At 38.3% G+C, this 12,457-nt stretch overlaps 1 protein-coding gene across 1 annotated transcript; it reads right to left on the reverse strand.

The window, feature by feature from the left end:
* Positions 1-5,122: 5,122 nt before the first annotated feature.
* LOC121384278 (TM2 domain-containing protein CG11103-like) lies at positions 5,123-12,399 on the reverse strand. The gene is made up of 5 exons (XM_041514596.1): positions 12,195-12,399; positions 10,642-10,729; positions 9,729-9,844; positions 7,161-7,249; positions 5,123-6,692 (listed from the first exon to the last, which is right to left on the reverse strand). Exons 1-5 carry the CDS (start codon positions 12,374-12,376, stop codon positions 6,568-6,570), a joined length of 600 nt encoding a protein of 199 aa, XP_041370530.1. The 5' UTR covers positions 12,377-12,399; the 3' UTR covers positions 5,123-6,567.
* Positions 12,400-12,457: the final 58 nt, after the last annotated feature.

The following is a 12,457-nucleotide window of genomic DNA, read 5'->3' on the forward strand; positions in this document are numbered from 1 at the left end:
TACAGATGTTTGTTGTTTATTGTATCCAAAGGTTAAAAAAGAAAGGAAAAAAACCTTGCTTTTTGAACAAAAATAGCCACCGTAAGTAACCCGCGTGGAGAATCGAGTAAGTATTTGAACCATGACAACATTTAATACACAAGCGTGAATATGGACCCACTCCTAAAATGAATACTACAGAAAACGATTTTCAATTGTAGCTTATATACATGTCTAGTTTGAGCCAATACGTATCTAGACTAGAGCCTTTGAAGAGCATTTCGTTAATTTATATACGAAACAAAAATAATCAGGTAGATTATCAAATGCCATGAATACATGTAGTCAAGGATTTATCCAGAATTGTTTTTACCAGGATCCTATGTCTGATGGAATCGGGGAAAAAGAAGCATATTAATGTATTCATAATTGGGACAGTTTTAGACCCCTAAATGATGCAATGCACAAGTGTTAAATTGATTTCAATATTTATGTCAAGTTGGGAATTTTTAGTGCCACTTGCTTTTGGGAAGGGGCCTATGTTCGGACCTACTGAATACCTGGAGACATCCCTGGTAGTCTAGTAGTATTCAATATATCGTAGTACATGTATGTATACCAACATATATTATTATCTACAAACATTTGGTAATCTTCCACAAAAACGGAAGGATGGAAATGCTTTATTTAACGACGCACTCAACACGTTTTATTTGTGGTTATATGGCGTCGGACATATGGTTAAGGATCACACAGATATTGAGAGAGGAAACACGCTGTCACCACTTCATGGGTTACACTTTTCGATTAGCAGCAAGGCATATTTTATATGCACCATCCCATAGACAGGATAGTACATACCACGGCCTTTATTACACCAGTTGTGGAGCACTGGCTGGAATGACCCACAGAAAAATGCAGATGACCAATTACATCTTTCCCACTAAAATCAGTAAATGCATTATATTCATCTGCTAAACTCTTCAAATTTAGTGGGGTGCGCACCACCAACACCTTCCCCTTGGATCAACGCCTGCAATCTCTCGATGGCAGTTTATAGGGTTAAATTAATCCAATAATGTGAATTGAATTGAACTGAATTAACCCTGAGAACATTCCTTGTACAATCTTATTAACCTGCACTGGCATAGCCATTGGGGAGGGGGGGGGGGGGGGGCTGGGTGAATGGGTGAATTACAATTCTAACATTATTACTAGGGTGGGCATTTACCTGAGTGCCCCCACCCATAAAAGCTTGACTATTCCAGTGTTATAGTAAAAAATTATAATTTCTTAAAAGCATTTTCAAAATTTCCTAAAGATGTTGGAAATATGACCCCTAAGCACAATGACCTAGTCCCACCCCTAAAAACAAACAAAAAATAACACCACCACCCCCACCCCCCAAATGCATACCTGTTAAGGTTCTCCCCCCCCCCCCCCCTCTCAATCCATTCACACGCCACATTTCATATTTGTCTGTCGCCCCATTAAACTACTCATATATTCATATAGTCAAGAGTACCCCTGGACCCCAATATAAAATATTGGCTCCCCCAATGGCTACGCACTCCCACCTCCGACTTCATAAATAAAACAATCGAACAACCAACCAAACACCTCTATTCAAGATTCGATTCCACTCGACACTTGTTGAAAGTATGACTCAATAGTTAGCAGTCATCATTAGGTAGTATTACATTTTACATTAATACACTTTTAAAATAAATATGCTTATATAATGTCAAACAGCGATCCTGTTCGCCCATTTCTGAAGATAAAACTGTATTCAGAGGAATGTACGTACTATCGCTTTGACACCAATAAGCATACTGAACGTAAAAGCATTGTTGACGTCACGTCAAACGGTTGTTAACGTGTTTACGGTAACGTTTCCGGCAATTTTCGCAACTTAAGTTAACGACACATGTCGTACACACCTGACAACCTGAATACTTTTCGCCATTTATTTCCATCGTTCTACTCAAAGTTTAGTTATAATCCATATATACTGGCGTAGAAAGCGCGCGCGGTGTGTGTGTGTGTGTGTGTGTGTGTGTGTGTATGTGAGTGTATCAGCATCAATGTTTGTGTTATAATATATATATATATATATATATATATATATATATATATATATATATATATATATATATATATATATATATATATATATATATATATATATTTTTTTTTTTTTTTTACCCCAGCGGTCACTCATAACAGGGAAAATATTTTCCATATTTTCTCAGTGAGAAATATTCTGCATTGGTCTAACGAACAATACTATTGGACAATTTGACGCTTACAAACCAATGACTTTGTCTGTACTAAATATAACGTCATCACGATTTGACAAAGACACAAAATGACGTCATGTAGTTTAACGAGTTTGCCTTTACGGATCTCTGTTTTTGGTGTTAAATTAATAACAAAATGTCATTTTAATGCAATTCATTATAGATTTGGAAGCAGAATAAAGAGAACTTGTGTTTTTTTTAAATTATCTATGAACGTGATTAAATTACGTTATAGTAATTCTCAGAACAGTGCGTAAAGTGGTTTTCATCGTCCCTATACAGGTTGGCGTTCGTGCATGTGCGTCGAAAATAAAGGCTTTTAGAGAAAAAATAGCTGAGGTAATAAATAGAATAACAAACTCGGTACCAGTTATTATCAAATTTATGTCCCGAGTGAAATAATTTTCAGTTGTTACGAGCTAAAGCTCGTGACAACTGAAAATTATTTCACTCGGGACATAAATTTGATAATAACCGGTAACTCGTTTATTATCCTCTATATATATATTTCTCCCATCCCTAGCGATACAAGACAGGCGTATTCCATGACGTCAGCCCATGCGGAATAAATCGGTCTTGCATGACCACGTGACTTCTATAGTTTGAGCTGATATTAACGTTGGGTGATGTCACGTAAACGGAAAAATAACGCAAGAAATGCTTTTTATATTTCATAAAAACAAGGAAACCTGCTATCATAATGAAATTATACTATCATTTTCGGTTTATACTTTCACTATAAACCATTTTTGGGTACGATCTTTTCAATGGTTATGATTATTTTATTGTAAGATAAAAAATAAAAAATGTAGGTTTTTCACGTTTTTCCAAAATGCTTGTTTTTCATCTGGACGGGAGAAAAATAATCCTCCATTATGTATCCATGTGGGACAGGGTTATTCCAGCCTCGGGTACATAATATGAAATGCATAGTGATTCGTCTATAACTCTATAGGTCTATAGCAGTTTGGTAGCAGGCCTAATGCAAATTTTATATGAATAAACGTATGCCTACGTTCCCTCCTATACACTTAGTTTACCCTGCTTGTAGTGAGGTGCGGTCGGTCGCTGGATCAATCGTCCTTGATAAGACTCATTTCCCCCTCATCCCAACTACTGCCCCACGACTGGTAAACCCAAGGCCGTGGTATGTTCTATGGCACAATGTTTTTGTCTTAATCGGCGTGTGTCCAGTGGCGTAGAAAGGTGCCAAAACATGGGGAGTGGGGTGGGTACACACACTTTTTACGATCCCCTCCAAACCTCACCCAAAGTTCCTTTGGCATTCCGCCTCGTGTCATTTCGCCCCCCCCCCCCCCCCCCACAAAAATGGATTTTCTGGATCCGCTACGGAGTAGACAATAACAAATAAAGAAAATGGGTGCATCAAGTTTATTGTACAGTATAAATACGTCTGCAGTAATAATAATAAAGTATAAATTTACGAACTACATAGAACACCGCACCCCCACAGTCTTAAGTTGTATTATCAACCTAGCCCCACAGACAAACAATTATTTACGCTGTATGTTTCTATATATCGTTAATGACTATGTCACTTTTATTATTAATAGGCTCGTGGCTTTTTTAATACGTCTTTGCCTGCCTGGTCCTTAAAAGGTCAAACTACGTTGTCCAGGGCCCTGTTCAACGAAGCGATCTTAGCCCTAAGATCACCTTAAGTGTATAACGACTGTATACACTTAAGGTGATCTTAGCGCTAAGATCGCTTCGTGGAACGAGGCCCAGCTCCTTTTCCAAGTAGTAGAATGCTGGTTTGAACAAACAGTGCACCCATTTTGTGCACTAAAAGTACCACATTTACATGGGCTGGAATTAACACAAAGAAGTCTTCAGTTTTAACAAGGTAGGCCCTACACGTTTTCAAACTATACTGACGTCCAACAGAAACTTCACAAGGCTTGAAATTGTATTATAGAAAACCAACAGACGGTACAGTGGGATATAAAAGTATCTTGAAGTTCAACATCTAAATGACACAATGCACTTCATGATTGTAAAGTTTGTTTTATTTAACGATGCCACTAGAACACATTGATTCGGACACTGGTTTTAGAGGAAACCCTCTGTCGCCACATAGGCTACTCTTTTAAGGCGGGCAGCAAGGGATCTTTTATTTGCGCTTTCCACAGGCAGGATAGCACAAACCATGGCCTTTGTTAAACCAGTTATGGATCACTGGTCGGTGCAAGTAGTTTACACCTACCCATTGAGCCTTGCGGAGCACTCACTCAGGATTTGGAGTCGGTATCTGGATTAAAAAATCCCATGCCTCAACTGGGATCCGAACCCAGTACCTACCAGCATGTAGACCGATGGCCTAACCACGTCGCCACCGAGGCCGGCTGCACTTCATGATTGATGCATGTGTTTGTAAAGTGGTTTCTAACTGGTTCTTTTCGATTAGCAACTATAGTTATCAAATTATGTACGTAAAATTTCTTTTGGACGTCAGAATACATACTCTCCCTATCAACTTCAGTCTAATAAATTTCCACTACAAAGCTGTCTGCCATAAAATATTCACAGTCAAACAGCAGACTCCGTACTTGCGAAATACGTCCATGTAGGCCTACTGCGTGCACTAAGCTCAGGTATGCGTACGGCAGGGGGCGGGGGACAGTTTTCTTCCATCTAGTTCTGGAACAAAACCTCAAATTCGGGAAAAAATTATAGAGACATTCGGGGGAAATGTGCTAACGTGAGACCTTTTTACCATGTACTTCCATTATTCTACCCTCAAAATTAGTTGTAATCCATGTAAAAATGGGTAGCGATTCGTTTGCAGCACCATATTATAGCTGTTTGGTAGTAATGCTAATATGAATAAATGTTGTTATCCGGATTCGAGCATTTTCGTTTAATTCGGGAGAAAAAACAGCCTTCCCCACCAAAAAAAAACAAAAAAGAGAAAAAAAGAAGAAGAAGAAAAAAAAGAGAGAGCCCGTACTCATCAGAGGCGATACGGCCGGTGCTTTTTAGGCCAGGAACGTTTGTTTTTCTCTTGCTGTGGCGCTCGCATTATCATCATATACATTGCTTTCATGGCCGTACCGACTTTTCTTACGACATTCCTGCTCATACTTGGTCTTTGTCTTTCTAGTCGACAGCGATTGCATAACTTATAAGACAATACCGTAAGCATAGGTGTCGGAAACGGGGGAACTCTAAAACCGGCGGTGTGTGTGTGTTAAAATATGAACTCGCTACTGCTAACACCACTACCCGAATCCCTCCCTCCCCCCAGCCTACGCCCGTATAAGGTGGACAAAACGTACTTGTCATTTACTCGCAGCTTGTTAAGATGAACAAAATCTGCAAGTACTATAACTCTAGATTCTCCTTAACTCCCGTGAACCAGAATATCCAGTAGCCACTCGGTAGCCTAGCAAATATATCTGTAATACATGTACATGTATTTGCCAGCCAAATTTAGAAATAATGGCTCAGTAAACATAATTATTCAGATAGCTGTTGAGCCAAGTAATGGTGTAACATTAAATATATGTTCCAAAGTTAAATTCAGTTCATACATGTATATGGAAATGTTGAATTACAACTTCAACACTACAGGCTGTGTCACAGAATATTTGGTGTTGTCTCTAAGTTAGGAAAAATGTACACCAATAGTGAAAACCAGGCTAATTTTCCCCATGTCTGTATTTTAACAAAACTTTCATCAATTCTGTAGTACATGTTGCCTGCTAATACTATTTACTAAATCTCTCGTCTTAGATAACTTATCAGCTAAAAAATGTGCTTGCTTTTCCTTCAAAATTCTTGTTAACCAATCTGCTTGCCTTTCCATCAGAATTTTCATTAACCAATGTGGGGCCTAATTCACAAAGCTTTCTTAGGCTCTGCTAGACAAAAAAGCATCCTCTTTGCAAGTCTTTTAGCACTGCACTGCGATATCGCAAAGTTGCGAGAATTTCGTGAATTAGGCCCCTGGTTGCCTTTCCATCAGAATTCTCATGAACCAATCTGCTTGCTTTTCCTTCAGAATTCTCATTAATAAATCTGCTTGCTTCTCTTTCAGAATTCTCATAAACAAATCTGCTTGCTTTTCCTTCACAATTCTCATTAATAAATCTGCTTGCTTTTCCCTCAGAATTGTCATTAAGAAATTTGATTGCCTTTCATAACTTCCATCTTGTCTTGTGAATTCTGATTGACAAAATCTGGTCACTTTTATTTGGATGTTCCTGTATTATAAGATCTGTCTTGCACATCCACATGACTTTTAGGCTGTGTCATGATATCCAAGTCAGAAATAAGGTACCCAGTTGCTGTCATCTGCGGGTTTCAACATGCCAGTGACTAGAAGGATAACATCAATGATCCACCAAATACCTACTCCTCCGATTGTCAGTAGCTTTCCTACTGCTGTGCCTATATAAAATTAAAAAAATAAAAAAATAATGAAATAAAATAAAAATTAAATGAATACAAGAAACGTTCAAGAAACAAAGTTTTCACCACTGCTGAGATATTCTGAATACTGCACTTAAATTATTTGTCTTTTTAACAATCGGTCATATTATTACATTTGTATAAATTGTAAAATGTAACAAATAACAGATGTCATCAGGGCCGTATCCTGATCAAAATTCGGGGGGGGGGGGGCGGGGCGCACTACTTTTTATAAACAAATGAAATACTATACAAATTAAACCCTGAGATGTGTATGCTATTTTCTGGAGTGAAAAAACAAAAAGTGAGATTCTCAGGAGGGTAACTGCTGCCCCTGCCCCCCTCCCCAGGGTACGACCCTGAGTAGGTAGATGGCTAGTTTTCTTTTTCATGTCAAAATAGAAACATGCATCTATCACAAACCATAAAAAACAAAACCATACATACCTGTATGTCCAAGACAAAATCGGTCCATTCCCAGGAATCCCAGGAGAACAGAGTACATCAAAGTTGTTACAAAATAGTGGCCATTGTACCTGGAGAATATTTATAATCAAATCAGTAAGAATTCAAATCCAAGCATGTCAATGTCAACTATAGCATGAATATATAACCAAACAGTAATTGATCAATGGTTGTTATTAAGTGGCACATGAGACTGGATATTAATAAAATTATTACTTTATTTTTCATGGGTATGGAGAGACATCGATATCAAAAGATTGAGTTACACACTCCAGAAAACTTTCAATGGGTGGAACTGGGGTGTCAAAAGGGTGCAACTGCCAACCTATAAAGGAAGGAAGGAAATGTTTTACAGTCAGACCTCATTACAACGACCGTCGTTACTACGACATTTGCACTATCCGACCACAAATTGTCGGGAACGAACGTACACCAATGTTATTCTGTTCATTACACCAGAATTCACACCTTCTGACACCGACAGAGCAAATTAGGAACAAACGTGCACCTAACTTCTAATTACATAATCACAGATGTCGTAGTACGTTGGCAGTACACACAGCCATTTGGCATCCTTGAACTCGTCACGAGCCGACAGTCACATGATGTTTGAGTTACCGATATCGACGAACTCTATAGACGTGTATTGCTTTTGAACAATCAAGTCTACTAGTTTTATGACATTTTGAAGTAGGTACCAATCGATTACATTGACAGTGAATGCACTTTGATTAATAATAATATGCGTAGTATTTAATGATGGTCTGTGATCCATCCCCATCAGTGGAACCATTGGGCTATATCTCATTCCATCCAGTGCAACACGACTGGTATATTAAATGCTTTGGTATGTGTTATCCTGTCTGTAGGATGGTGCATATACATGTAAATGATCACTTACTACTATTGACACCCAATAGCTGATGATTAATAAATTGATGTAACGGCAAAGTGACCCAAGGACGAACGTGGTCGTTGTAATGAGGTCTAACTGTATTAACGACGCACTCAATACATTTTATTTATGGTTATATGGCGTCAGACATATGGTTAAGGACCACACAGATATAGACAGAGGAAACCCGATGTTTCATGGGCTACTCTTTTCGATTAGCAGCAAGGGATCTTTTATATGCACCATCCAACAGACAGGATAGTACATACCATGGCCTTTGTTACACCAGTCGTGGAGCACTGGCTAACCTATAAAGGATTTTTCAACATTAACAAAATTAGCACATCATCTGTAGCCCATCATGTACTAATACAATTAAATTCACCATATTACAAATGTTTCTCCTTTCTGTGATAACAATGCAACCTTTCATTAATGTACATAATGTCAGCTATTAATATAACATTACTATACAGGGCTTGAAATAGCATCCTGTGAAACGAGAAAAGCATTTTTTAGACCCAGCAGGAGAAACAGAAATTCACCTGCAAAAAAAAACACCCAAAAAATCAATGGTCATGAAAGTTTGTATTGTTTTAACGACACCACTAGAGCACATTGACTTATTAGTCATCGGCTATTGGATGTCAAACATATGGTCATTTTTGACACGGTCATAGAGAGGAAACCTGCTACATTTTTTACATTAGTAGAAAGGAATCTTTTATATGTACTATTTCACAGACAGGGTAGCACATATCACAATCTTTGATATACAAGTCGTGGTGCACTGGCTGGAACAAGAAATAGCCCAATGGGCCCACCGACAGGGATCAATCCTAGATAGACTGAGCATCCAGCGAATGCTTTACCACTGTGCTACATCCCGCCCCACAGTGGTCATTTTTCAAGAGACCGATCTGGTATTAAGCTCAAGATTCTGTAATATTTTAATTCTGTATAATCATAATGTTCAAAAATACAGCTCAATGGTCCTAATGTTTCACACACTATCCCAAACCACATGTGTTATTGAAATACATCTTATAGGCTGCTATTTTGAAAATATAACAACATACTTCCTATTTCAAGTCCTGCACTAACACCCCTCCTTCTGTTTATACATGTATCTGTATAAAATAAACCATCTGTAAAGGCCATAAAGAAGAATTTAAAGACGGTAAACCATTTTCAGAAAATGATTTTTATTATATAAAAGTCAAGCTATGTATATTGTGTATTGCAATATAATCTGAGAACCTGAGTATGTTTAATATGTTAAAATAGAGTACAGCTAGAATAATGGAAGGAAGTGTTTTATTTGATGATGCACTCAACACATTTTATTTACGATTATATGGTGACAGATATATGGTTAAGGACCACACTGATATTGAGAGAGGAAACCCGCTGTCGCCACTTCATGGGCTACTCTTTTTGATTAGCAGCAAGGGATCTTTTATATTCACCATCCCACAGACAGGATAGCACATACCACGGCCTTTGTTACACCAGTTGTGGAGCACTAGCTTGAACGAGAAATAGCCCAATGGGCCCACCGACAGGGATCGATCCTAGATTGACCATGCATCAGGCGAGCGCTGTACCACTGAGCTACGTCACGCCCCTGTGTTGGAAATAGATATACATTGTACCTGATACAGGGGAAGCCATCCTTGAGGAATGTTCTGTTTCCATAACACTCAATTCCTGGGAGAACTGTACACCAGACACTGGTTTTCTGAACTTCTTCATAGCGCTCATTTCCCCACTGTCACAAAAAAAAAACAATGGTAAAGGTACATGTAGTAGTGATTGTGTTTTATAATACACAGGGGCCACAGAACAAGTGGGGTGAGGGCCATACCCCTCCCTTTTCCCCGTTATTATGCTCAGAAAGCTGGAAATGCTGTATTTGAATACCTAATGATTCAAAACCTTTCAAAGGAGCAAGCCCACCCCCCACCTCCTCTAACAGATCCGGGTCCTTTGGACCTTTACTTTTGGAATGACAGTGCCCCATTCTCTCAAATACACTCCGAGGGCCAGTTAAAGCAGTCTCCCAAAGAAGCTATAAAAATACTGGCTCATAAGACAGACACGGTCATACCTAGCTTAAAATAATTAGGGGCAGGGGCAGTAAAAAATAAATAAGTGTCATCTCCAGCCAAACTAAAACAGCACCTTTCAATATTTTTCTGACAGGGGTTGGAGGGGGGCAGCTGCATTCACAGACCCCACCCCATTCCATTCCTCGTAAAGCAATGCACTAAATAATGTACATCAATTTGTCCTATATTACAGAATTTGAAATAGTCTTCTTTTTTTTTTAAATGTGTCATTCTAATGGCTTTATATCTATCAAAAGTAATCACATTTTATTCCATTAACTGATTAAGTTAAATAATTATTTATATTTCAATATTTGTAAGAACATACTGGAAGAAACAGGAATATTGAAGTTTAACATTTAAATGCAAAGACATGTATGTATATATATATATACAGTCTGAAAGTCTTCTAATTTTTTTTTTAACAATAACAAAAACAGTTGCATTTATTACTCACTTCAGTACAGCCATAACCAAGTATTTTTCGTTCAGTTGTATTTCCTTTTAAATCTTCAGGCTCACTGCAGTTAAGAAACTCTAATGGTCTGAAACAAAAACAACAAAAAATAAAGAACTATAGCATTACATATATTACCAAAAATAAATTTCTACATAACATATGTGACTTTATAGTTAGAAGAGCAGTTTCAGATGTGTGTCTGTGTGTGGTGGTGTCTGTGTCGAAATGATCCATGCTCCAACCAATTTTTCTTTTCTTAAATGTATTTTCTGGTGGAGCATGATCCGACCCCAACTAACATTAAAAGAAAGAAAGAAATGTTTTATTTAACGACGCACTCAACACATTTTATTTACGTTTATATGGCAACAGACATATGGTTAAGGACCACACAGATTTTGAGAGGAAACCCACTGTCGCCATTACATGGGCTACTCTTCCAATTAGCAGCAAGGGATCTTTTATTTGCGCTTCACACAGGCAGGATAGCACAAACCAACGCCTTTGTTGAACCAGTTATGGATCACTGGTTGGTGCAAGTGGTTTACACCTACCCATTGAGCCTTGCGGAGCACTCACTCAGGGTTTGGAGTCAGTATCTGGATTAAAAATCCCATGCCTCGACTGGGATCTGAACCCAGTACCTACTAGCCTGTAGACCGATGGCCTAACCATGACGCCACCGAGGCCACCCCAACTCCAATCCTTTCCCCATCGTCTTCATGCATGCTCACAGGCCAATGGTGGACACACCAGATACTGACCTTGATATGGGGGTGTTGAACTTTTCGATTACGAATGCAACTCGATTACTGATGATAACTGGCCATGTTTCCATGTGAATGTATCTCATGAATACCAGTCATTAATGTCATATTACATTATCCATCAATTCATTAATAGTTTGTCATTATTTGCAATGAAAAGATGTTTTTGCGTTTTCATTGTGTGTCAGTATATATAGGGTCAAGATTGGGGTTACGATTTTATCTTGGGAACATTTTGAGTGTTTACTGTTTAAAATGGTAATTAAGAGACCAATATTAAATTGGGCCTTAAAAGTTAATGGGGCATTCTCATTATGCGATTCGTCACCCCAACTAAGCACATTTTATTAGCCATTTTTTTTAAAAATTAGCCAATGGCTAATTTGGCTACCGACAGCGCGAACCCTGCAACTTGTGTGTGAGGGGTGGGGGTAGGGGAGAAATTGGGAACATTTATCAGTGTTTATGCTCGGTATTGCGTTGTGATTTGCTACATAAGTTTCAGAGATTACTACACAATTTTAAAACATAATAACAATAGTTGCTAATCATATTTCAATGGACTAGCTATATTGCGATTTTAATCAAGATTTAAAAAATATATATTTCGGGGGGGGGGGGGGGGGGGGGGGGGGGGGGGGTGCACACAAGTCTAATTGTTAGCTCTATATAGAGTAGGAAAAAAACAAAAACCATTTTAGTCCTCAATTGGGTAAGCTGTTTCCCATGATTCCTCTGTTCCTACGGGCTATAAATGAACAAATATTCAGAATCGAAACTTACAAATAGGAACAATTGACAAGAGCTGTGTGAGGCACATACTGATGGTCATTTGTCTCATCCATCAAATAGTCTTCATCAAGTGGAGGGGCGCCATCCCCAGCACCGACGACAATAAAACAATTATATAAAACCGCATGTAAAACACATAAACATAGTAGTTTTAGATAAGAAAAGCATCTCATGTTGACATTTTTGTTATACCTTGAACAAGTAGAATATGACGCGAGCATTTGCTCGGTCACACATTACTGTGCTATTTCTGT

This window comes from Gigantopelta aegis, chromosome 10 (genome assembly GCF_016097555.1).
Source record: "Gigantopelta aegis isolate Gae_Host chromosome 10, Gae_host_genome, whole genome shotgun sequence".
NCBI classification, from domain to species: domain Eukaryota; kingdom Metazoa; phylum Mollusca; class Gastropoda; order Neomphalida; family Peltospiridae; genus Gigantopelta; species Gigantopelta aegis.